We start from the raw sequence: 26,215 nt of genomic DNA, 5'->3' as shown, positions 1-26,215 counted from the left end.
GGAGGAGGAGGAGGTGGAGGAGGAGGAGGAGGTGGTGGTGGTGGTGGAGGGGGAGTAGGGGGCGGAGGGGAAGTAGGGGGCGGAGGAGGGGAAGTAGGGGGGCGGAGGAGGAGGAGGAGGAGGAGGAGGAGGCGGAGATTAGAGAGAGAAAAAAAGTAGCAGCAATTAGATCGGTTGGTCTCGAGGAAGGACCATTATGTGTATGGTCGTCATAGTAACGAGAAGCCAGAGAGAAGGAGGCTGAAACTGGGGACCACACCTTCACACAGCAAACACCATGATTCATTGGACTGGACGGACAGTAGCGCCCCCGTTCAAACAAATAACATATTCAAAAACAAAGCGTATTGTCTACGCAAACAGCAGAGCAAAAAGTAGACTCAAACCATTGTTCTAAGAACACAACAGATGGCTATCATTATTAATTCCCCTGGGAACATTTGGTTGTTTGATGATAATCTAACATAGTGGCGTAACGACGCGCAAATGTGTCTACCGATAAGCAAAGCAAACAGCGGCGTAGCGGACACAACATGACACACAGTGGGCACAGGCTGCCTATGGAAAGATAAACAAAGTCTGCTCCTCTTAGTGCGGGTAAAACACCCTCCCACCGCTCTGCTTCTGCCTCATAGCGGGGCCATTAGTCACAATGATTCCTCCGCTAGCTGTCCTGATGCGTGCCTAAGCAGGCCTTGCGAGGAGCAGGGCGAGCCTGATTTGAATGCTCACTTTCAGTCCCTCCGAGAAAGACCGTGTGTGTGTGTGTGTGTGTGTGTGTGTGTGTGTGTGTGTGTGTGTGTGTGTGTGTGTGTGTGTGTGTGTGTGTGTGTGTGTGTGTGTGCGTCGCAGCCGGGGCTGGGGTGCAGATATGACACGCCGCCCGTAATGTGGATGAGCGGCACAGCCAGGGTACTGGCACGCCACCGCGCTGAGCTTGTACTAATGTGCTGTGAGGTAAGCCGTGGTGTTCTGTTACCAGGGGTCCGACCGTCTCACCCAGGACATGGCAGTGCTTTGCGATTTCGCTTCACTAAACAGACTCACAAATCGGATTCATTGAGTTTTTCTTGGTATCTTCAGTTTATTGCAGTAAAAATACTTTTTCATTTCGTTTTTTTTTACAAGAATACAAGTTTATACAAGAATTTGTATAAACAAAGTGGGCTTCGGTTGTGAAATGAACAACGTTCATAATAGTCCGGTACAGTTTCCCCCGTCCAGTGATCAGAGAACAGAAGGGGGACAGATAAACAGTTGGGCGGTTTATTTGCATTGGAGTGCATGTCATAGTTTGAGTGAAGATAGTGGTTATGCAAATAGAAGAATCATGCAAGGCTATTTCACTGTCCTGCCTATGCAAATAGAAAGCCACATTTTCCATCCTGCACAACTGACAACTTCAAAGGACAACTTTTTTTTTGTAACATCTAGGTTTACTAAGTTTAGGTTTATTGATAATACGGCATGCCGTTTAAAGAAGATTTGGCAGCCGCTCTATTAAACAAAGCTCGTCATTCACCTCATTTCTTTGGGGATAATTGTAATGCTACATGGGCTCAGCTCTGAACGGTACCACGGCACAGGGAGCTGCGTCCAATCGTACGTGGATCGAACAGCCACCGCTGCCGAAGGTCTCGCGTCCTTCAATCAGCGCGCGGCCCTGGGTCTCTCCTCACACGGAGAGATCAACCACATGTAAGAAAGTAGGCAGAAAAAAGCGCATTTGATGTTTTTGTCAGATACACACTGTGGTTTCACTGAAAGCCCGTCGACGGAAATCAGACGTGGCATTCTATCACCACAGAGAGGACACAGCCAGTTAGAGTGCAGCCAAGCCACATGCACTGAGCACGGGAAACTCATCCAACTGACAGCTGGAGGCACTTAAGCTGCTGCCAACAAAAGACAAGGCAGAGAGAAAGAGAAAAAAACTCCATTCAGCCCACTTTGCCTGTAACACACACACACACACACACCCACACATAGGCACACTCATGCACACACACATACATACACACATACATACAAACACAGAAGCACACACACACACACCCACACAGGCACACTCACGCACACACACATAGATACACACATACATACAAACACAAAAGCACGCACGCACACACACACACACACACACACACACACACATACACGCATACACACACACACACACACACACACACGTAAACAGACACAACAGACACAGACACGCAAACGCACAAGCACAAACATACACACACAAACAACAACTTACCGATATTTCCAGTAAGCTACAAAACATTTGTTGTCAGAATTGCTTTTGTCAGAGATCCACCCTCTCAGTGCTCATGATGATGATGAGACAGAATGCATTGTCGATGTTTACAGAGAACGACCACAATGACGACAGTCTGCGATGAACTGGAAATTAAAATGTAACAAAAGTACGGTCTCCAACGAGTTGTAGGAGTGGATTATTATGCGACCGCCAAGCCAACACACTGAGTAACAAGTCACAGGCAACAAGCTTCAGCTTTCACCACAGAGGGAGGAGGAAGCAGGGAGATGTAGGGGAGGGGATCCCACCAATAACACCCGCTTCAGATAACAGCAATTAATATCCAACACGATGCGGTTCTAGAGTGGATGAAATCACAGCTCACCTTGGGGACCCCCCCCCCCCTCCCCCCTTCTCTCTCTCTCTTTCTCCCCCCTTCGCTCTCTCTCTCTCCCTCTCTCTCTCTCTCCCTCTCTCTCTCTCTCTCTCTGTATTTTTGACCTTTTAACCTGCAACTCCACCAGAGTAGGAGATACAGATAATTAAAGAGAAAGGAAGAGTGAGACACACACACACACACACAGACACACACACACACACACACACACACACACACACCCTCTCAGCCCTGCCCTCGCTGTCCCTGCTGCGACGAGAGAGAGGCGGTTCACTGGTGGGTGAACATGACTGTGGAGGGGAGAAGAACGCCCCACAGTCAACCAGATGGGTCCCAAGACACTAAAAGATAACTGGCAGGTTGTCAGCGGCGATCTACATTCCCACGTCTTCCAGCTCGACACGTCTGAGCGGTGGGAAAAGTCACGGCAGTGAGCGTGCCTAAGTTTCAGCTAACAAAGCTAAGCTGTCCTCATGCAGTATTCAAACCTGCGGCCCCCACACTAAGGGACTCTCCTTCCTACCAAACGCTCGCTTATCTTAAGTTAAGTAGAGGGTCATGGTTTACACAGGCAGGTGGGATGCGCAGGGATGAATGGGTGAATAGGTGAATTAACGAATGGCTGGGTGAATGAATGATTAGATTAATGGGTAAATGTATTAATGAATGGGTACATTTATTAGTGGATGGGTGAATGATTGAATTAATTAATAGATGGGTGAGTAGATGGGTGAATGAATGAATTTGTTAATTTATGAAATACTTGGTAAGTGAATGGATGAATGAATGAACCAACAGCACCACAAACCGCCTCATGTTAAGTGAGTGAATGAATGAATCAACGAACAGCATCACCGACCGTCTCATGTTAAGTGACGAAAAGGGGAGGTCACACAGGCACGTCTTAAGTAAAAGCTTCTGTATGATTCCTCGACGTCAAAGCCAATACATGTTCTCAGTGACATTTGTGATGCGCTGTGGGAGTGTGGGCCTGCTACACTGTGTGTGTGTGTGTGTGTGTGTGTGTGTGTGTGTGTGTGTGTGTGTGTGTGTGTGTGTGTGTGTGTGTGTGTTGAAATGAAAACAGGCTTTCAACAACTCACCCTTGTTTCCTAGAAACCCTAAGAGGGAGAGGAAGATGGACCTTTGACTTCAGATGGGAACCACATCCCCTGCCTCATGGCTAACCCATCAGGACAGCCAGACGACAGAGAGGGGGAGGGGGGGGGGGGGGCAGATCATAACCAGTCTCCCCGCCCCCCCCCCCCCCCTGAATCTCCAGCCGCTGCGTGGGGTTGTTATGGTGGGGAAACCAAAGACCCCCTTCATACCGCACATGCCCCATGCCGCCAAGGATAGCATCGTTCCTGCTAGGATTACACTCTCATCGCCCCCTATTTAAAAATCATGGCCACTTCTCGCAGGCCGCGTCGGCAGGGTGTGCTAATGATATAAGCAGGGCGAGGTCATTAACCTCCGCAGAGGCAAATCGGTCCGAGCTAAATATCCAACGTGTGGTTGAACGGTATAAAGTCAGGCAGCGTGCACTTGAGGACTCAATGAGTGAGATGATTACAGGGATTTTCAAATAGAGCTCAGTAAAAATGATTCATATCTAAAAAAATAAATAAATAAATTCATATCTAGAAATAGTAGGCTATGTAATAGCGGTATAGCTTTTAACCGTCGTTGACCCATATTTTAAAAGGGGGTACTTTAAACCACCTGCGATATTATAGACGTGTGTAATTTCCAACAAAACATGCTTGAATGCCGTTGTGGCGGTGGTGAAGGCTGCTTCTCTGCGGTCGGTGGCGCGCGTCGTGCCTTCAGACCTTGAGCTCTGTGCCTCCAGCTGGTGAGGCAAACGAGAGCTCGACGAGGTGGAATAGACATATTCAAGACAAACACTGAAATACCCCTCGCTGTAATAACAACACTCTGTGAAGAACGTTTGCGTTGCTGAGGTTAAAGCTGTGAAATGCCGATATGTTTCGTCTCAAGGTGTTGGCGTGACAGGTGTCTTTTATTAACTATATTAATATCTCAGTGCGATGTTTAGCCGTTTTCTCCACAAGCACGTTCACGGATGGTCCGCTTTAAGCGGGACGTGGGTGGGAGTGATCAAACCAAAGACAAACAAAAACACTACAGGAAAGGATGTGGTTCCTATAGAGAGACAGAGAAGTCCCCGGGTAATGGAGACCTACGTGTGATGAGCAATTGACATAAAAGGCATGATGAGGCCCATCAAACAGAGAGCCAGTCAAAAAGCAAACCACTCAATATAGAAGTGAGTTTAATGGCTGCTGGCTGCCCCGGGCCCTTGACCCTCTCCCAGAGCGTCTATGTTAGTCACTCTCCGCTGCGTTCCAATTGAAACGCAGCCAGACTGCTTGTAGATGGGATTTCAACCACGGCATTTTAAGGTACACGAGTTAATGGAGTTTAACCAATGGCTGTGGTTTAACGCAGACCTCGACGACGGTCTGGTGAGGTGGGTGTTACTGACTAGGCAGATTACCATACCGCCAGACATCATGCATAGGCACTAGAATATGTACGATACCAGAGTGATGACAGTTATTTTATGCAAAGTTCATAAAGAGGAACTTGTGTCTAAACAGGAAGTCAATGAAAGTCAAAGAGTCAACAAAGACTGGTCTTCTATAATAGAGGAGATTAGAAAGATTTCCAGGTCCTTGACATGTGTACAGATCTGTATAGCCATCTCTCTACCCTCTCCATTTATTTGTATTCTATTTTTATCAATGGCTGGATCAGCTGAGCTAACAAGTAAATAAGTTGTTTATCCAACGGCATTTCAGGAAAGCCTTGTTTTATTTTTTTCTGAACTGCTGTTAGTGCACCTGAATCCAGCCCCATTCTGCAGTGAAGCTACGCAACCATCACGTTGATTAATGTGTGCCTCAACCGTGGCACTAAACATTTAAAACGACTGTATATAGCGGTAATACTTCTCCCCTGAGACCTCCATTGACCTCCACAATGAACACTGTGGAATAGTTGTAAACCTTGTGAACAATGGTAATAAACTGGAAAGGACACCTTTAAACCTCACCGTTTGTGATTTCTTCAAATTCACATTTAATCGTTTACTTTGTAAACACAGAAAAGCAACTTTCCATAACAGGAAGCATGCCAGGGAATATGGAACTAGTTCAGTGTTGCCAAGGGCTTCACTTTAACTTTTACATCTAAATAATAAATACTGGAGCAGATACCGAGAAATAAAGAGAAACCTGCTTCAAATAAGTTAGTAACAATATATTGGTTGTATAATATTTTAGAAAATAACAATCCTCCACGTTCAAAAAAAGTGATGACAGGGTTGTAGAAAGCAGCTGCAGCGCCTCATCTCTCCATAATGGAAGTCCAACAGTGGTGCACTGGCGCCACCTAGTGGCAGGATATCGCCATATACAGCTCTGTGTGAACTGGCTGATAGCCGTGGAATTCCTGTGCATTACGTACAGCTTCAATAATGACATCAAATGTATAATGTTGACATTGACGTTGTACATTAACATTTCTACTACCGATATTGTGCACTAATATAATAAATGATCCTCATCTGGGATCCAGAACTAGAATAGCTTCCTAATGTAAATTAATAATTGTTAATAATAATCTAAATACTAGCTATATTAAAGCTGTAGCCAAAGCTAAACCTGTTCGTACGGAAGAGGATTAGAGCCACATGTGATTTTTTTTTCTTCTGAGAATAAGGTCAGAATTCTCACTTTAATCTCACAGGCTAAAGAAGGAAAGTTCCTTACTGGGGAACATACATCCTTTGTTTAAATCTTAAAATTACGGCAATAAAATTGAACGCCGTCCCTCCAATATGTTTTATGAATATGCCGGTCCTTGGAACAATAAAGGTTGGGAACCCCTTCTGTAAGGAACCAAGTTCACTGACACACAGGATAGGAACGCGCAGACTGAAGAAGTCGGATGTAACCAAGTTTTTACGTGTTCGAAGGAGTCCGGTAGACGGAAGATTAGGGCCGCATGTGTTCCGAGATTCAACTCAGAACTCAAAAAAAAATATCGCATGTGGACCTAATCCTCTTCCGTACTTTCGTAAATCGAAAGGCCAAATATAATTATGAGTATTTGGAACCTTTCATACAGTTTAACTACCGCAATATTTTGCAATGAGAGAAAGCAAAGGCTTGCAACAGTGATATCAAAACAGGATATATTTATTTTGAACCAGCCTTGTAGCTCAAAATCAGCAATATATATTTTTTGCTAGGATGAGAACACCTTTATCCGCTGCAACATGGCAAAGCAAAGTCAGCCTGCTGGTTGTACAAAACGCTGATATAAAAAACGTCATAGAAAAGAAAAACATACAGTATACAAAGACCCTTAATACCAGGTATGTTGTAGTAAAAATCTACTTGATTCCTATGTGCCAAGAAAAAATGAGGTGAAAAAGTGAAATATATATCTAAAAAAAAACATGACTTATATTTTAGCCACATCGAGAGACAAACATTTTAAATAACTTTTTTTCTTCACACTTTGGTATACAGACAAACATACACTTGCAAATAAAAAGCATAGTAATCATACAGATAAGAGAATATGAGATATAAAAGGTAAGGACTATTGCACTTCTGAGACAGGAGAGGGTCAGCAGGTCCACTTCAGGGCTTTCTCCGTCTGAAAGCAAATGACATAAAACCATGAAACAATTCCTTTTAAAGCAGTCACCACTTTTCTTAACGTTGCGCTTTAGGGGGGAGAGCTGCTTACTTGACAAATCCTCTGTGCTCATAACCAGGCCCCATGTTGGAGCCAGCCCTCATCTCCACGCCAACAGCACACTAGGAGGACGAGAGCAGGAGTCACATACAAGCGCCCCAACATCAACCGTGAATCACACAGCGGTCCACTGCTGGTGGACGCGTCCCTCCCCTTACCCTCGTCTCCACGTCGGTCCACTGCCCGCCCTGGTCTGAACTCTGGGGGCTTCCCTCCGATGACCTCCTCTTGCGGCTGCAGGACAGAGTAAAGCAGGCATCGTATGTAGGGGGTGGGGGTGTGAGTATTAATCGATTTGTATCGATTCATCGATTATACAGCCGACCATTCGATGCATCGATTCGTCCGCAAGAGTATAGATTATTAAAAAAATGTTTTTATTTTTTTTTTTACAGTGAATGGGCTAATTGCCATACTAGACCTGCACAGAACAATGTTTCTGTATTCTCAATAAAAGGTAACTGATACTTTTTTTGTTGTTGATTTATTTGATAGACATTATATTAATAGATATAATGTAAAAAATATTGAGTCGTATCGTGGGGAATTCTGAAGTATCGAAAATAATCGAATAGTTGGCTTAAGAAATCAATATGGTATCGAATCGTCATGACGGCTTCGATTTACACCCGATAATCGTATGTCAAAACAAGTCAATTTTATTCCAGCTGGCCGAGTCCGAAGCGACTTGATTCACACTTTGTGACTGAACGTTCCTCTGGACCAGACAAGTCGGGTCTACATACAGCAGGTGCACTTGCAATTTGATTGCTGACTAATGACACACAATTATTTCCTGACTAGTCACACAGTATTCGCAATGCCGTAATCTGCAGAGATTTCGGCAAGGTAACAAAATCTTGACTGTGCCAGAAATGTCCACAGAAGACCACGGCAAGGTTTGCGTTCACGTCCATCTCTCTGCAATCACGTTATTCTGTCTCATGACCTCGGCAAGACGTCAGCAGGCCGGTCAGAGGACCAGCTGGGCGGCGGTGATCTCAGGGTGCTGATATCACAGAGCCTTACCTGGGGGCCGTGGTGAGCTGCTGCCTCAGCGTCTCGATGTCGGTGAACTGCACCGACTGACCGCCCCCTCTGGTCTTAATCACCTCGCCCTGGAACACAAACACAGCGGGGGGGGGGGGTGCTGCCTCAGTCATCGAGTGGATCAGAGTGACACATTATACATCAGCGTGTCATCACCTTAGATCGGTTGAGGGAACAGATCTGTCCCCGGAGAAGGTCGACGCGGTAAAGACAAAGATAACGCGATAATCGTTCAATGTTCTTCGTTCATGCAAAGCACCTCGTGGTGAGTATAGTAAACAGGTCAAAGAGTCACGACGCATTCATCCACCAAGAAGCATCCGTCCCCCAGGAAGCAAGCATTCACAAAGAGTTATCCATTCACAAAGAGTTATCCATTCACAACGAGTTATCCATTCACAAAGAGTTATCCATTCACAAAGAGTTATCCATTCACAACGAGGCATCCCCACCAAGAAGCAAGCATTCACCAAGAAGCAAGCATTCACCAGGCAGCATCCGTTCCGGTCCAGGCGGGGCTCGGCGGCTTACCTTGATGAGCTTGGTCTGGATCTCCCCGTCGGAGGCCACCTCCTGGTGGGTCAGGACGTAGCGGTCGCACTTGGACAGGACCTTCTCGCTGGCGGCCGACACCTTGATGGAGTTGGGGATGCTGGGCTGCAGCATGGTGCCCAGGTCCACGCTGGAGGCCGGCTTGTGGTCCACCCACTTCTCCCCGCCGGCGGAGCGCGACCGCCGGTGCATTGCACGCACGGGCGTGGTGGTCTGCACGACAGAAGACCCCCGGTGCAGGGACGGCAGAGTTACCAGGGGGGCAGAGGCCCGCTCAACAGCCAGCAGGGTAGAATATGTGCGTCTTCCAGATTGGGTTATTAAGTTGTTAACGTGTGAGTAGGAAACACATTTCAGTATTGACTGCACCTTATCCTTCGTCTGTGATTCGTTAGCTACTCTTGTACTTTTGTATCGTGTCTTCGCTCCAATAATGATGGAACGCTTCGATCGCTCGCTGCCTCATTTGACAGTTGCTTTAGGGAAAAAAACAAGACTAAACTATCCTCCAAACAACAACTTGTCTCATCTAGTGGCATTACTACAACTACAACTGCACTGACCCAGCGAGCTCCCTCTAGAGCCGCCGTATACGGCGAGGTGGGCGGGCTTGAGTCGGCCTCCTCCGCTTCCTCCCGATCACAGCACCGGGCCAGCGCCTGCCTGGCCGGCCTGCCCCCTGCGGGGCCTTGAGCGGGGCTGCGGGCGGCCGTGCTGCCGGCCACATCGCGGGAGCAGCAGGCGGGCTCGGTGCCCACCGGGGCCTCACCCGCCTCCCGAGCAAAGGACCAGGACCAGGGCTGGGAGCTGGTGGAGCTGGGGGCCGGGGAGGGGGGCCTAGTCTGGTACCTCACCGCTGACCCTGTTGCTGGCCTGACCTGGGTAGCTTCCACCCGGCCGTGGTGGCGGCGGGCGGTCTTGGTGGACACATGCAGTACATGTAGTAGTTAGTAGTAGTAGTTAGTAGCCATGCAGTCGATCGTCTCATCGTGACACGACCACTATGAAGGACAATACTTTTGTGTGCATCAAAATTTGTAAGAATATTAAAAAAAGATATACAATAATAAAATAAAAATATAAAACTAATGTAATGAAAGCGGTGTTAGTAGGTTTAAAGCTGAGGTGATTGATCCCATGGACAGGTGGACCCTGGTGACAGCCGCTCCTTCAAAGGATCGGGGGGGGGGGGGGGGGGACTTACGGGCATGGGCGAGGGCGACGCCGACCTCTTGGCGGGAAGGCGCTCCTCGCGGGGGGGCCGCTGAGGGCGGCCCTGCCGCTGGGGGGTGTCGGGGGGCGGGGCCGAGGGCCCCTTGGTCTCCGTGACGATGGCCTTGAGCTGCTTCAGCTTCTCGTTCTTCACCCACAGCTTGTTCTGCATCTCCAGCTGCTTGGCGTTGACGCGCCGCTCCTGCACAGCGTTAGACACACAGCGTTAGGAGAGCTCCGGGTAGGCCCCGAGGAACCCGGCAGACGCCCAACAACACGGTCGTAGTCGGACGAAGGGAACACGGTTTCGTCGCGCAGTCGGACGAGAGCAGCGGGAGTAAATGAACGACACGCGTTCAGGATTTAAAGACACTGCGACCTGCGCTGCGAAACATTTCTACTGCGCTGCGAAAATGTCTGAACTGGAACATATCAAGAATGAAACACGTATTTTCAAGTCGATCCATGGAATTTTCCTCTAAATATAAGAAAATCGTAAATTATTATAATAATCGTATAATCGTAAATGGTTATAACTGTTATAACTGCTACAACTCAGGCCACCAGAGGCTGCTCATGGGAAAGGTTACATAGTGCAGGTTGTTTAAAAGAGGTGATATTATGGCACCAGCTGTGTGTGTGTGATCGGCTATTACAAGCTGTTTGAAAACCTGCATTTTCCTGAGCCTTAGTGACACCACAAGTGATGTGTTCACCTAGATGTATGATGGATGGATACGCCACATTTGCTACAGTCCACTGGGTAGGCTGGTAGACTGATCTATCCAGCGTACATCTAGGTGGACATGCCCACTTGTGATGTCACTAGGGCGCAGAGAAAGAAGCTGAATTTCAAATGCCTTGTAATGACTTGTCACACTCACACGAGGTGAGCATAACATAACCCCTTTAAAACGTATGAGAAGGTCAGCTCATGTGTTAGAGGGGAGGGGCCTGTTTAAGGAGACGGTCTACGTACGCATTCCTTCTCCCACTTGTGCTGCGTGTCCGACACCATGCCCTGCATGCGCTGCTCCATGCGCTTCTTGTCCACGTGCTCCCGCTTCAGCCGCTGCTCGCGCGTCTCCAGCTCCTGCTGCAGGGACCGCTTGTCCACCTCGTAGATGTTGGTGGTCTTCTGCAGCACCTCGATCTGGGTCCAGGGACACACGTCGTTAGACCCCCAAACGCACTTTGAACCAAGGTGGGGATTTAGGGTCCCGGCAAGTAATACGTACAGGACAGTCAGCCGAATGAGAAAATGTTGAAACACATTGAATTCACTTGTTCCCCGCAAAAATACGTTGGGTACTCAAGTGTCCTGATAAGTTAGTTACACACTAGAACTAGTTATGGCTAGTTGTGACATGATGGTGCTCAGATGAGACAATTGCAGACTTCTAGCTGCTCTTGTAGAAAACAACCTTTTTGGTTAAATGACTAGTTTAAGTATCCATTTCATTAGTATCCATATACACCTGCTTTCTCGGCTGAGATCACACAACAACAACCCATTATTAAAAAGGGACTTTCCCAATAGTTTGTCTTCGCACCTTGTACTCTTGCATCTTGGTCTTTTTTTCCAAGCGCTCCATGTCAGCCTTCTGGCTCTGAATGACCCGGTCCTTCTCGGCCAGCTTGCCGTTCTGCTTGTTGATGAAGTCCTCCTTGTTGAAGAGGTTGCCGTCCAGCTCCTTGAGGGAGGACCTCATCACGTTGGCTGAGGAGCGAAGGATCAGTGAGTGAAGGGGCTGCCAACAGACCCGGGGAGACGTGTACACACCAGCGCCCACGGCCCTCTGAGCCCACCTGCTTGTTTGTACTCGTCGATGATCATCTGCCTGATCCGCTGCCTCTTCTCCAGCGCCTCGATGACCCGGGGCAGGGTGGTGTCGTCGTGGGGGTCCGTCAGCTCACAGCAGGGGAGCGGGGGCATGCTGTGCAGCAGTTGGCCCAGGGTGGCCGTGAAGTCTGGTCGACAGGACGACAACAAACGTTACCTCTCTCGCCTGCCCGGACTGCCTCCGTCTCTCTTCTCATTGTCGTTATGTTTCTCGTGCTTGCTGCCTTATTCCGAGTTGACTTTGCCCTATATGCTTTAAATCTGACCAAACAGCGTTTTGAGTGTATCAAGTAGTTGTTGTTTTTTATATCATCAACAACCAATTTAACGTCCCGATAAACGAGATGAAGACACAAAATGACTGAGAGACCTAGGGTCTAGTCAGGGTGCTTATCCTTGACGCCCTCAAGGTATTTATGTATATCCTAGTTCCGGAATATAAAACTCAACCACAAAGTGCCGCGGCGGTCACCTCGATCTGCTGGGCCGCGCTCGTCCAGCCTGCGGGCGGGGTCGTCTTTGGAGGCCTGGTTCCTCTGCCGCCGGCCCGCAGCGAAGCCGCACACGGGCCTGTCGGCCGGCCGCGCCACCTCCACCTCCTGGGTCATCTCCGCAAAGCGCATCACCAGCTGTGCATACGACAGGACATCAGAATGAAACGCGTGCAGCGAGAACGTGGCAAAGGGAAGGAGGAGGAAGGGATGGACGTTACCATGGTTTCCTCAAAGTCTTCCGCTTTCGGATTGATGCACACGATCATTCTGACTTTGCCTTCTCCGTCAAAGTAGTTTTTAAAGAGGTGGGTGACTTTGGAGTCCCTATAGGGAACCATCTGTAGGGGGCAGACAAACAGAAATAAACATAAACACACATACACACAGAAGTATGGCTGCTCAGAGGCATCGCTACAAATACCAACCTTGTTTGTGCCACACATCTGGTTCTCCCGCAAGACTTCAATACACGTCCTCAGAGTCATCAAGGACTGGTTGATGTTACCTGCAAATCACAGAGTTTTAACAACGCTGCCTACATCATCGTCCGTCCCCCCCCCCCCCAGAATGGAGTGGCCAGTCGGTTCAGGAGGAACGGTACCGGCTTCGCGGAGACGGTTGCCATCGGCCCGGGTCCTGCTGGTGCGCTCGCTGCCGGCCAGGTCAACCAGGCACAGCTGGCTCACCGCCACCTGACTCTTATCCTGGACAGAGACACGGGGGCCGTCAACATCAGACAACATTCTCAGCACCCACTCTCACGAGGCACGCGGGCCGAACGGAAAGGGGACGAGGGGGTGTCGGGACGCGGGCTCACCTGGAGGATGTTGTCCCCGTCGGCGTCCAGCGGCGCCTGGGCCAGTTTGATGATGAAGACGCTGTGGGAGCGGCTGGACTCTTTGTTCAGTTGGGTGTTGGCGATCCTCCTCTTCTTCTGACCTGGGGGCAAAACACACTTTTTTTTTAAAATCACGTGTATTTGCAGACGTGCGGCCGAGCTGGCCTCTTTAAACCGGTTCATTCCTGCCTCTAGCCTGCTCAGAGAGAAGATTCATTCATGTCATTCCCTGGCCAGAGCGCCACCCCGCACGGGGGCAAGGAGCCATGCCAGGTCCGAAACACGGCTCATCACTGCAGTACGAGGGTTTTTTTTTTAATTCAAGTACATTACACATCTGCTCGACTTGCCTCTCCAGAACACCTCAAAGGCCTCCTCGGTAGTTTTGACCTCCACTTCTGTGCATCCAGCAACATACATGTTGTGGTTCTGGTCCTCTCTGAGGATCTTGGACTGCGGTGGTCTGGAGGAGGGAGGAGAGACGAGGACAGGCAGTCAATAGCAGAACCACTTCTCAGGCACTTTCACCCACGAAGTTGATTGATGAGGTACCGAAGCAGGGGAGCAATGGGATAACTTGATTGCAGCCACTGAGCGAGAGAGGTGTCATGCAATGATGAAGGCTGATACTAAAGGAAGGTAGAGATTTGGGGGGATGGGGGGGGCGCTGCCACCATCGGTGTGAAGGAAGCTGATTAAGGTCAACAATAGGGGATGCCATCCAACGGGACATTGCAGCCATCGGTATTGATTTAAAAGCTTTGGTAACAGACAGCTTTTGGACCACAAATGAAGCATTGAGGAATCTGACGAGTCAGAGACACACAGACACACAGGGAGGCTGGTGGGGGGGGGAGGGGGGGGTTCACTGTTCACGTACGTGTCAGTGTTGGGGGTACCTCCATTCCACCTAACAGTGAAAACAAAGATATGTTTCCCGCAACTATGCTACCAAGAAATAAAACTGAATTGACAAAAGTTCACTACAAAATCAGCCTTAAAAATATTTAAAACATTTACACATTGAAGTGTTTTAAATAATAATGAATTTGTTTTTCCAATTGGTTACTATTGCAAGAACCTACTTTGGTCTGATCGGGTCGTAGGGGGTTTCCTCGAGCAGATCGAAGATGTAGTTGTTGTAGATTTCGATGTAGGAGACGAAGACGGCATAGCTGCTGTCCTCGTCCACCCCCTCTGCCCTGCAGGCTTCCTCTGGGTTCATCATGTCCGCAAACTCAGGGTCCACCTTCTGCCTGAACACGTGAATGTGGGGGTTAGACCGGTAGAGGCTCACCGTGGAGCACCAGCGCCCATGCAGCAGGACTCGGGAGTCAACCGTGGCTGGTACCACTACAACACTTTACACCTCATTACTTATGACCACTGCTTTAGTTTCTCAACTTGTTATTACTTACTTTATTTTATTATTAATTATTGTGATCTATTGATGCTGCAACTTAGTTTTACACATTTTTTTAATCTTCATTTAATTTATCTTGTATTGTTGCGGCTATGTGGCTGTTGAGGAACCAAGCCTAAGAATTTTACTCATGTGTACAATAAAATGTAAAAAATAAAATAAAAATAAAAGAGTAACTGGCTCTAATTCTAAGAGTTACCTGGATGAGGGCGTTTTGGGAGCAGAGGGAATGTTGTCCTGCCTCTGGCGTTCCAACAACGCATCGACTTGACTCTGTACATCCAGGCCGTTTTTATCATCCGTCTTGAAGACCTTTGAGGGGGAAAGAAAAAGTCAGAGTTTATATAGAGTTACTATTGCAAAGCACCTTCCATTCCTAAGAACCAAAGCGACACGTTTGAACATTCTTGATTTTGAACCAATATAAAGTTACGCTTAGCGCCTTACAAAGCGTTTGGCCTGGTAGGGGCCGATGCTGTTGAAGATCATGTCAAGGGACCGGGGCAAAAGACCCCCCTGGCCCGGGGAGCCCGTCATCGTGAAGGTTTTACCACTTCCTGTAACTCCGTATGTAAATAACAGCCCTGGAACACAGGAAAAAAATAATAATCATAGATTAAAGTACATTTTATTACGGCACCTGAAAATCAGAACCATTTGGATATTAACAGTGCATTATGCTCATTGATTAGTCGAATACTAATCAAAAAGAAAAAAAAACATTATAGTAGCAGGACATAAAAAAAATCTAAATTATTCCATTATCAAGTCCCTTACCATTTTTGCCACGGACCAGGTCATCCACAAGAGGTTTGGCCACGTCTTCAAACAGTTCCATCTGGGATGTTTGAACGCCATACACTTTCTTAAAGGAGTATTGTGTCTGAAGAACAAAATAGAAGGGGTGTGTTAATATCTCCAGTACCGTTTTCAAATAATACCACTATTTTTCGCATAGTGATACTTAAAGACATGCAGTGTCGTTCACCTCTTTGAACTCTCCATTTCGATTGACCTTGAGCCCATCGGGGGGGTGCAGCTGAACGGTGGAGCTGGAGATCACCTCCACGCAGCATTCCTTATCATCCGCACCTAGAGGTCGCACTCGGCAGTACACCTGGCACGGAGTCACATGCAAGTTAGCCTGGTTTGGTTACAATGTGGACCTCTGATTTTTACCACAGGACCACATATCTTGGCATCCATGTAACAAACACAATGTGTTCACGGCAGCCGCTATCTCGACAATACCATCGAGAGTCACCTGATCGGATTCAGTTCTGTCCAGGCAGTCATGTTGCTGTCAGTCAGACAGTTAAATACAGCCAAACAAGGCAACAACTCAATAACAACGATAGTCTTTGTCCCTCTGTGTCAAAATAAGGGCTATAAAGTAGGACTCACTCCCACTGGGTCTCTCTCGTTGCTGCTCTGCTTCTTCTGAGGTCTGCGGGCGGTTCTCCCCTTCCTGTTAGGAGTGAACATTAAGGACACATTAAGGCTGTACGTCGCCGAAAACGAACGCGTTTCGTTTCAGTCACTGCGTTAAATATAGGATTGAAAATAGTCGAATGTTTGAACAAGAAGAGGTGGTACTCACATCATGTTTGTCGTTTAGCTACGGTCTTGTTTACTCAGCCTCCCGGTACCGCCGCCTAGAACTTAAACATCGTATTTCAAAAAGACCTGGTTCATCCAATCATATTCGACCACTGGCGATCACATGTTTCCGCCGTCATTTCCGGAAAAGAGGTGCGTATTCAACCATATTCAACGGTAGCGCTAGCGCCACCTACCGTGCGCCAGCGGTACCACACACGACATGTTACAAAACAATACATTCATGCACTCACGTGTTGTGCGATTAGGTCCTGGAGCGGGGTGTTCTTCCAGCGAACAACGACACACAGGTAAGCTTGATTTGACATGTGCAAGTTTCTGATTGACTTGATCTTCAAAATCTACTTATAACTGTTTTGTTTTTTTGCACAACGATGCTGACATTCAACAGAGGGAAGAAGAAAAGTAAGATGAAGTGAATCTTTGGTGAGAGCTCCGGGCGCACTATTCCTAAAAAAAAAGTACACAGTATGACGGGGAAGACCACTAAAGCAGGTCTGTATTGCTCGCTCGGCTATAGTGTATACGACCAAAACTATATGCATTATTTAATTACATTTCCTCCAACGACTCCTCTACTACTATTGATCAGGAGCCTACAGGAGAGGCGGGCCCAGAAGCATCTTGCAGTACATTTATAAGACCACTCTGGGCGAAAGTCTCCATTCCCAAATTCGACAGGTAAGATTTATATTCATATATGGTGATTTTTCCAAGGTGACACTGCAGCCTCAGTCACTATCTTGTCGTTTCAGTGCCTCCAGGAACCATTCGTTCGCTCCCTCGAGTCCCACAGTCTCCACCGAACTGCCAGCCCGTTTAACCGCAGAATCACTGCTCTCGAATGGCATCCGACCCACCCCACCACCCTGGCCGTGGGCTCCAAGGGCGGGGACATCATGCTCTGGAACTTCGATGGCCTCAACAAGACCAATTTCATTCAAGGGGTGAGAAAGGCATACACTGTGGTCGTCATTTACAATTCACACGTTGCATATCAGCCTAGACCACTGTGTAGAATAGGGTGACCAGACGTCCCCGGTTTCCGGGGACAGTCCCCGTTTTAGTTTTTCTATGACAAAAAAAACTATATGTTTAGAGGTTTTTACACCGCAGAACCCAAAATGTCCCCGGATTTTGTCTCAGAAATCTGGTCACCTTAGAGATGGGGGTGCTAGAGATAGCAATTGAGAAGGAGCAGTTCCTCTGTGAAAGGATGCATGTGTCTTGTTGTGCCCAGAAAGGAGCTGGAGACTTCATTGGAGGGATGAAGTTCTGTCCGACGGACCTCTCCAAGGTATACACGGCCTCTGGTGACGGCACTCTGTCGCTGCGTAGCTTTGAGCGCTGCACGTCCACCGTCCTGGCTACCACTCAGGACTGTAGCCATGACTACCACGACGTTTGGTGAGCTTTGAGATCAAACACCAAGGCTGTTTTGTTTATGCTGCAAATATCCTCACACATGTAGTGTACTTCCAGAATGACGTGTCACCTGACAGCCCTACTCGGTTAAAACATGGCGACGTCTTCCCTTCCAGTTACTGGTACTGCTGTGTGGACGTGTCTGTCAGCAGACAGATGCTCGTGACTGGAGACAACGTGGGACAGGTGTCGTTACTGAGTCTGGATGGCCAAAAGGTAAAGAACCCCAGAATAAAATATGAACATGTTGTGAGTAAATCCATTGGATTTGTGCCCCTGTAACAATGTCCTCTTTTAGCGATCAAAACACATTCTGTTTGCTTGATCCTAGATTTTTAGCGACAAACTACACAAAGCTAAAGTGACGCACGCAGAGTTCAATCCCCGGTGTGATTGGCTGATGGTGACGGCCTCGGTGGACCGCACGGTCAAACTCTGGGATCTGAGAAACATTAAGGACAAGAAAAGCTTCCTCCATGAGATGCCTCATGACATGGCTGTGAACTCAGGTAGAAAATAGGTACAATTCAAATAAAGATTGACCAGAATAAAATGATTTAACAGAGAAGAGTCCTCGGAGTGATTGGCTTGTAGATGGGTGTGTTTTCTTCTTGATAACTTTCCAGCTCAGATATCTTCTAATGGAGTAAATGGCGGCATTAGAAAACTAACAGTGCAGGACGACTGTATTCATCAAAGCACTGTTGTGTTTTCTCCCACAGCGTACTTCAACCCTTCCGACTGCTCAAAGCTGCTCACCACCGACCAGGGAGACCAGATCCGGGTCTTCTGCTCTTCTGATTGGTCTAGACCACAGCAAGTCATCCGACACCCACACCGGCAATTTCAACATCTCACACCCATCAAAGTGGGCTCCGCCTCCACAAATATCATGTCATGGTTTTAATAATCGCAGTGGCTGTTTACTATTAAGTTACGTAGCAGAAGTTTTTCTCCAAAGCGACTGCATGTCTGGCATACACACGTGTCCTTTATGAACAGCTGGGCGTGAAGGCATCTTACTGTCGGCAGGAAGTTGTAACATTCTGACCACTCATATCTTCATCCACATGTACGCAGGCCACGTGGCACCCCGTGTACGACCTCATCGTGGTTGGCCGCTATCCAAACGATAAAGTCTGCCCCGGGGACGTGAGGAGTGTGGACGTGTATGATGCCAACACAGCCGAGCTGGTGTGTCAGATGCAAGATCCTGGTGCCTCTGGGATCATCCCTGTGAGTATGTTATATAGGTTCAAGAAAGAGCACTGGAATTAAAGTATTTGTAGTAGCGTTTGATTTAATTTTAGAGCATGATCATGGGAAGATACAGGCTGCAGTTTACCAAGCATATGTTCCGTGAGACAACGGGTGTGCATGATGCTCATAAGGAAACGTTCACATCGTGGGCAGTAACGACAAAGGAAACAAAGGTGAGGGGAAGTGACCATCGAGGAGAAGCGAGTGGCGAGGGCTAAAGTCAGCCATGCTGGGAGGGAGAGACCAAGTTAAATTGCAATATACTATGGGTGGAGTGGACATGTCTGCGAGGCTGCCAGACAGTTAAAGGAATCGACACAACAGAGTCAGTAGATTGGCATGGCCTCACTATCAGACTTCGTGGCTTCAGCACAAATGCAAACTACCTCTAGTTCCAAGGAGGATGTATACAAATTCCTTTTTAATTGACTAGTAATAAACCTTGTTTATATAATTCCTATATAATTATATAGTTACGATCAATATCACGACACTTTCGATATCTGTACTTTATTGATGTGTTGCAGGTCAACAAATTCAACCCGAGAGGTGATGTCATAGGCTCTGGAATGGGTGAGTTGAAACTAAAACTTTAAAGCTGAATCCAATTCAGAAACACTTGAGTACGGGGTGCATCAGTACGGCGCTTAATCAGGTGGCCGCGTGCACCGCAGGGGTCAACGTCCTGGTGTGGAAGTGGGACGGCTGCCCGGGCGGCGAGCGCGGCGGGCCGACCGAGGGAGAGGCGTCCAGGGCCACGGGCTCCAGAGGCCAGCGGGGCAGCAGGCCGCCGCGGCCCTCCAGAGATGGGAGATCTGCGGCCGGGGATGCACGGCTTAGGAAGAAGCGGTCTTCCCTGGAGGAGGGAGGGACTAAGACTGTGGCCAAGACCAGGTCCAAGAGCACAGTGAAGGCTAAAGCACTGAGGGGGAAGAAGAAGTAAAGTGTGACCGGGGGAAGACGCTGATTTGTGTTGTTTATTTGTATATAAAGGTACCGGACGTTCTTGTACACGCAATCATTCATGTCGCAGCTCTCTTCAGGGATTGGTCCATTCACTTAAGCCTAAGGTTATACAGGTGAACAAATTCTATGTTTTTATGTTTTTTGTACTGTTGTTAAATAAAAGGTTATTTGATGATTCGATTCTTATTTTTGTTTAGAAAGCACGTTAAAATGTGCGGTGTGTAAGATTAAATCGCTAGCATTGAGGTTGCAAATTGGAACCAACTAAAATTTAATTAACATAGGTAATGCGTCGACTCTCCAAGGGTCAAGTCATAATTACCCTGTATTTTATAAGTATACGTTATAATTGCACAAAATACAAATTGTATACAATACAAATACAATCATGTTAAAAAGAGTGATTGCTCCGCAGTTCCTGAACGGTGACATTTGCCAATCGTTGCAGTATCCCAGCCCAGGCGAGTTGGTCCTCTTCTCTTTCCAGGGTCTTGGCTAAATGAGCAGAGTACACCATACTCAAGACGAGGCTGTCAAACTGGACCAGAGAGTTGGACGTCTGCCTCGGGCCCTTCATTGTGTTCAGCATGGCCTCCACTGAGGGCAGGGTTTTGGGAATATTGTCGTTGATTTGAGCCAGGAAAGCCCGACCCTGCCTCATAGACGCCATCTCTTTATCAAGCAAGACAAAGTTGTTGTCCTGGTCAATCTCAACCCCTCCGAGCAAGCACTGTCAAATAAAAGATGCAATGTCTTTATGTACAAACAGTCAAAAAAAATATGGGTTAAATATCATAGATTAGATTAAATTTCAACACCAGAATGCATTTCAACGCGAGAGAAGCACCTCATATATGAAGTTTGCATCACCGACTGATGTGCTGCTCCGAGGGGTGGCGTATATGAGTGCAGCCACGTCCACTGTTAATAAAATGATGGATTAATTGCAAATATTCAGACCATAATGGCTGCAGATATTACCATAACCTGAAATATTCAAGACATGCGGACTAAAAGCCAGATAATATGAATCGACCCTTACCGTTAAAAATCCGCCCAAACCACAGACATAAAATTATCTGGCAGCAGAATCTACGCATTTTCATCATCTTAATGCCTTTTTCAGTCGGTATAGCCCACAGCTGCACCCCATCCACCACTTCACGCAACTAGACTGAGACGTCCCAGTCCAGACCTGAATGCCGTGCATTTTTTCTCTCTGGAAAAAAAGGACCAGCAGCCAGTTGGCTAAAATGTTTTTTTCTTCACGATTTTTCTTGTAAGATATATCACCTGCTTCTGTTTAAGCATGCATATAGTAGGTCTACTGTGAAGCTCATCGTTATTTCACTGTCAAGAATGTCAGATTGGAAAATGTTGCGCACTTAAATTCCCTCACATAGGCATTGATTTCTATAAAATCCAGAAAATGAGCGCAATGACTCAATTAACTACTTGAGAGCCTCATCTTGGAGCCCATAATGAACATGTTTGATTAGTGACTAATTGGCTGGGAGCTAGGATGTGGCGGGAGCATGAATTGCATCTGTTCCAGGCCAAACTAAAATCCAGACTGCAGTAAGGAGACTCCACCACCAGATGGCGCCAGAAGCCCTCCGCAGCGACTCGATTTACTTCCGGGTAAAAGTTCAAATATCTATGAATGATAAGAAGTGAAGAAAAGGTAAATAAGAAATATTTATAGTTCACCGTGTACACCACTACCATTTTCCTCATGAATAGGAAATTATTAAATGCCAAACAATCTATTGACTGGCATCATATTAAATCATTTTGCAGGCCGTCAGCGTTTGCTGTCTTATCTAAACGAACGCTACCACTAGCCCTGCGCCGTTAGCTGCACGCAGCAGGTACTCTGGAACAGGCTCGGTACAATCACATGTATTCTGTTTGGTTGTGTGCACATGTACGCAATCCATTAAACCTCACCTTCCACCAAATCAACTCTCGCCAAAATCATGAACAACAAATGATTTATAGGAACTTGGTATACTATGTAGCAGACGAGTTAAAATGAGCAATATGCATGCGTTTGAGAATGTGTCTATATGTGCGTGTGGTCCCTTTTTGTATGTAGAGACAATAATAGCTATTCTCCTCCATAACCCTCAGGCGAATATTCGTGATGGAGTCCACTGAGGAGAGTGGCCTCAGTGTGGGGGGCTCGGTAGGAGAGGAGAACTACTTCCTGGGGTACACCTTCACGGACCGCTCCCACTCCAGCCGTGTGGTGAAGAGCATCATGGACCTGTGCCTGGAGGACGGCCTGTTTGCGGACGTCACCATCAACGTGGACGGCAGAGAGTTCCAGCTGCACCGCCTGGTTCTGTCCGCCCAGAGCAGCTTCTTCCGCTCCATGTTCACCTCCAACCTCAAGGAGTCCCACAACCGCAGCATAGAGCTGAAGGGCGTCAGTGCCACCGTCTTCCAGCTGCTGGTGGACTACATCTACCACGGCACCATCAAGCTGAGGGTGGAGGACCTGCAGGACACCTACGAGATGGCGGACATGTACCAGCTGACAGCGCTCTTTGAGGAGTGCTCCAGGTTTCTCTCACGGACGGTTGAGGTCAAGAACTGCCTACAGGTGATTGATTTTGTTCCCCATTGGTGGCTCTAGGCAGTATTGACTGCTTGGTGGGGTGGGGGAGGACAGGGTAGTCTAGAGGTTAGGGTGTTTGACTCCCAGCCAAAAGGAGAAAGTTGCCTACCTGCTTCTTCACAACAATGAATCCAGAATTCACTTCTAAATGATTTGTTAGTAGAATAACCACAGTGTGGCCTGTCTCATGGTGATCTGGCTACAGGTGATGTGGCTTGCAGACAGACACAGTGACCAGGAGCTGTACACTGCTGCCAAGCACTGTGCCAAGATCCACCTGGTCCAGCTGAATCAGACCGAGGAGTTCCTCAATTTGCCTCTCTGTCTTCTCTTGGACATAATTAAAGGTATTCCTCCAGTTCTCCTATCAAATGGAATAATGTAATAGTCTTGATGCCCATTTTGTTGACTAATCCTATTTTATGAACTCAAATCACTCTTTTTGCGCTGCAGACGGTGTTCCGAGCTCCCAGAACCCAAAAGTGGCGATCGACTCCTGGATAAACCACAACAAGGTGGAGAGAGAGGAGTTTTCCTGTGTCCTTCGGGAGAATCTCAAGGTAAACAAACAATCTCCTTTAATGGGCGTTCCTCTCCGTAAGGTAAACTGTGTTTGCGTGTCTTAACACGTGATTCCGTCTGCAGGAGATCGGCGAGAAGGTCCACATCTACCTGATCGGCAAGGAGGAGACGCGGACGCACTCGCTGGCCGTCTCCCTGCACTGCGACGAGGACGACAGCGTGAGCGTGAGCGGCCAGAACAGCCTGTGCCACCAGATCACGGCGGCGTGCAAGCACGGCGGCGACCTGTACGTGGTGGGCGGCTCCATCCCGCGCCGCATGTGGAAGTGCAACATGCACACCATGGACTGGGAGCGCTGCGCCCCGCTGCCCCGCGACCGCCTCCACCACACCATGGTGTCGGTGCCCGGCGAGGACGCCATCTACTCGCTGGGCGGGAAGACCCTGCAGGACACGCTGTCCAACGCCGTCATCTACTACACGGTGAAGGACAACATGTGGACGGAGAGCAGCCAGCTGGACACGGCCGTGTCCGGCGCGGCGGGGGTCAACCTGGGGGGCACCATCTACCTGCTGGGCGGCGAGGAGAACGACATGGACTTCTTCACGAAGCCGTCGCGCCTCATCCAGTGCTTCAACACGGCGACGCACAAGTGCCAGATCAAGCCCTACATGCTGCCGTTCGCCGGCTGCATGCACGCGGCGGCCCACATGGACGTGATCTTCGTGGTGGCGGAGGGGGACTCCCTGGTGTGCTACAACCCCCTGCTGGAGAGCTTCACGCGCCTGCGCTTCCCCGAGGTGTGGAGCTCGGTGCCGTCGCTGTGGAAGGTGGCCAGCTGCAACGGGAGCATCTACGTCTTCAGGGACAAGTGCAAGAAGGGGGACGCCAACACGCTGAAGTTCAACCCCGCCACGTCGGTGGTGTCGGTCATCAGAGGCATCAAGATCCTGCTCACGAACTGGCAGTTTGTGCTGGCTTGAAAAAAAACAAGAATGAAAGAGTATGGCATCAGCACGGCTGCTCGATTACAAGGACTGTGTGTTCAGAGCCCGCACGTCAACAACCTGCTCCCGGCCTGGTTTGAGATGATACTCCATTGATGCTCGACAATGCGAATAGATATGTAAATCAATAATAATGTGCTGGTGTGAAAAGTCAGTCAACAAGGTATAAAACCCCACAGTTGTAACAAGCAACGTCTGATAACTTCACCCCGGTATTCTGGGGTTTCCTGTCATTAAGAGACAATGGTCTCAATAGAGCAGTCTCCAGTCAAGTCTGGGTCTCAATGTCTAAGGCTTTCCAACAACAACAACAACAACAACAACAACAACAACAAACGCTTGTGACCAACATTTTAGTAACCATTCATTTCTGACACTGCAAACTTGCGCAGGATCAAAGTGTGTTTTAAATGTTCGGGGAAAACATTTTGATTGAAGCATGTTAATAATTTCCAATTCTTTCATGCATGTTCTGTTCTGGAATTATAGACGTTGGTGATACTGTTACATCATAATGATTTCAGCTTTCCACTTCCTCAGTTCTCATTCCCAGCAGGGTCTTTGAGGAAGGGTGAACACCCTCTGCACGCACAGAGACTTTACAATTGCCGAACAAACCCAGAGGGTTGTGGACCACTTTCATAATATTGTGATGTTGTTTTGGCTGATCTCTGCTTTCAGGATGTTGTATTCTAGCTAAATTAGACAGCAGCACACACATTTTCTGTAGGACTCGGACGACAGCTTGACATGACGCCAATGTTTTTACTGTGGTTAGGGATCCGCTAAACTGTATAAAACATCATGATTGGCAACAGACTATTTCCACAATCCGGACTGTTCGAAAAGAAAATGAGCACAGGGGTGGATGGCTTTGTTAACAGAGTAGGCTGTGTGTTTGTGCAGCTGGTTGGTGTACCACTCCATCATTCTCCAGTCTCAATCCTCCAATGCCGTTCTTGTCATTGTCTACTGGGCCTGTATTTCAACGTGTCTTATTTTTGCTCTAGAATGGACAACACAAATATTGCTCCAGAATGATAACTAACGTACCGGTTGTCTTGCTTTCAGCGCCATTGGGTATGGGATATTGTTTTGTGTTCATGAATAGATGGGTTCAATATGAAAAATTATGTGGAACATAGAAAATGCTGCATTTGTTATTGTAATAAGAAGCCTATTGATATATTGTTACAGTACATCTTCCACATCCACTTCATTCTGTGCAACTGCTCATGTAGTATTTGTTAATCTCCATGAATTTCTTGAAGTTTGAAGATTGAAGTTATTAAAGATAAAACAAAAAACCTTTTTGTTTTGATACCTGGACCCTCTGCTGTAGTATGAGTATGTTACACGTCCCACTCTAGTTTGGTAATCTAATAATTATTCTAAAGATACCAATCTGAAATACTGGTCTGGGGTAATGGCCAAAGCCACTGGATTGGAACAAATGTTGTAATCTGACCCAGTGAAGGGACCCGGACTGAGCACTGCTGAATCATTGGATCACAGCCCTCGGTGCATGAGCATAGCTGAGTGGTTGAGTAGAAGCAGCTGAGTCATTGTTGCTCATGAAACATTTATGAAACATGAACTGTTAGCCATTATATATTCAGTCGGTATGGACAGACATTAAGGTTACCTTAAATTGCACCTAGTGTCTCTGGGGCCGCACACAGACAGGAGACACGACTCCTGAAAGATTTATGGTGGCAGCGCCCATGGATCTTGTGAATAGCAAGGTGCTAAAAAGGCCTATTTGTATCCCTGTGGAGGGTAACAGGGGTCGTGCAGCAGAGGAAGCTATACTAGAGGGGCTAAAGCCCTGATCCCATTGATGTGTTGCAAGAGGTTGTGCAGCTGAAACCCAAGACCAGTAACATGAGGGACTTTGTGAACTATTCTAAGCATCAGTTGCT

The 26,215-nt window shown here is 47.7% G+C and overlaps 3 protein-coding genes and 1 non-coding gene across 5 annotated transcripts; 2 read left to right on the top strand and 2 right to left on the bottom strand.

Annotated features, from left to right (window-relative positions):
• Positions 1-6,871: 6,871 nt before the first annotated feature.
• Positions 6,872-16,523, bottom strand: kif23 (kinesin family member 23). Of its 2 annotated transcripts, XM_084476786.1 has the most exons (23): positions 16,470-16,523; positions 16,274-16,337; positions 15,858-15,986; positions 15,647-15,752; positions 15,317-15,453; positions 15,069-15,181; positions 14,532-14,702; positions 14,327-14,356; positions 13,797-13,909; positions 13,426-13,547; positions 13,210-13,312; positions 13,034-13,113; positions 12,827-12,946; positions 12,587-12,743; positions 12,081-12,242; positions 11,825-11,991; positions 11,251-11,424; positions 10,264-10,473; positions 9,039-9,272; positions 8,487-8,575; positions 7,616-7,691; positions 7,449-7,519; positions 6,872-7,355 (listed from the first exon to the last, which is right to left on the bottom strand). In XM_084476786.1, exons 1-23 carry the CDS (start codon positions 16,472-16,474, stop codon positions 7,340-7,342), a joined length of 2,649 nt encoding a protein of 882 aa, XP_084332912.1. In that variant the 5' UTR covers positions 16,475-16,523; the 3' UTR covers positions 6,872-7,339. The 2 variants fall into 2 exon arrangements, with proteins under 2 accessions (XP_084332912.1, XP_084332913.1); XM_084476787.1 differs by lacking the exon at positions 14,327-14,356.
• On the bottom strand, positions 13,643-13,745 carry LOC311357947 (Z30 small nucleolar RNA). The gene has a single exon (XR_014637945.1). It is a non-coding gene; the product is annotated as a Z30 small nucleolar RNA (small nucleolar RNA).
• A 209-nt stretch (positions 16,524-16,732) lies between the features above and the next one.
• Positions 16,733-20,117, top strand: ddb2 (damage-specific DNA binding protein 2; the record flags this gene model as incomplete). The annotated part of the gene is made up of 11 exons (XM_084477624.1): positions 16,733-16,779; positions 16,881-16,984; positions 17,082-17,170; positions 17,245-17,436; positions 17,730-17,896; positions 18,031-18,130; positions 18,246-18,423; positions 18,637-18,782; positions 18,995-19,150; positions 19,702-19,747; positions 19,849-20,117. The coding sequence occupies exons 2-11, from the start codon at positions 16,960-16,962 to the stop codon at positions 20,115-20,117; spliced, it is 1,368 nt and encodes a 455-aa protein (XP_084333750.1). The 5' UTR covers positions 16,733-16,779; positions 16,881-16,959.
• A 1,664-nt stretch (positions 20,118-21,781) lies between these two features.
• Positions 21,782-25,588, top strand: kbtbd4 (kelch repeat and BTB (POZ) domain containing 4). The gene is made up of 5 exons (XM_084476728.1): positions 21,782-21,824; positions 22,274-22,748; positions 22,969-23,110; positions 23,217-23,323; positions 23,409-25,588. Exons 2-5 carry the CDS (start codon positions 22,287-22,289, stop codon positions 24,267-24,269), a joined length of 1,572 nt encoding a protein of 523 aa, XP_084332854.1. The 5' UTR covers positions 21,782-21,824; positions 22,274-22,286; the 3' UTR covers positions 24,270-25,588.
• The last annotated feature ends 627 nt before the right edge of the window (positions 25,589-26,215 follow it).

The sequence above is a fragment of the Micromesistius poutassou genome (genome assembly GCF_964030765.1).
Source record: "Micromesistius poutassou genome assembly, chromosome: 13".
Taxonomy (NCBI): Eukaryota; Metazoa; Chordata; class Actinopteri; order Gadiformes; family Gadidae; genus Micromesistius; species Micromesistius poutassou.
Note: the sequence above shows the minus strand (reverse complement) of the source record. Positions and strands in the feature narration are given on the sequence as shown.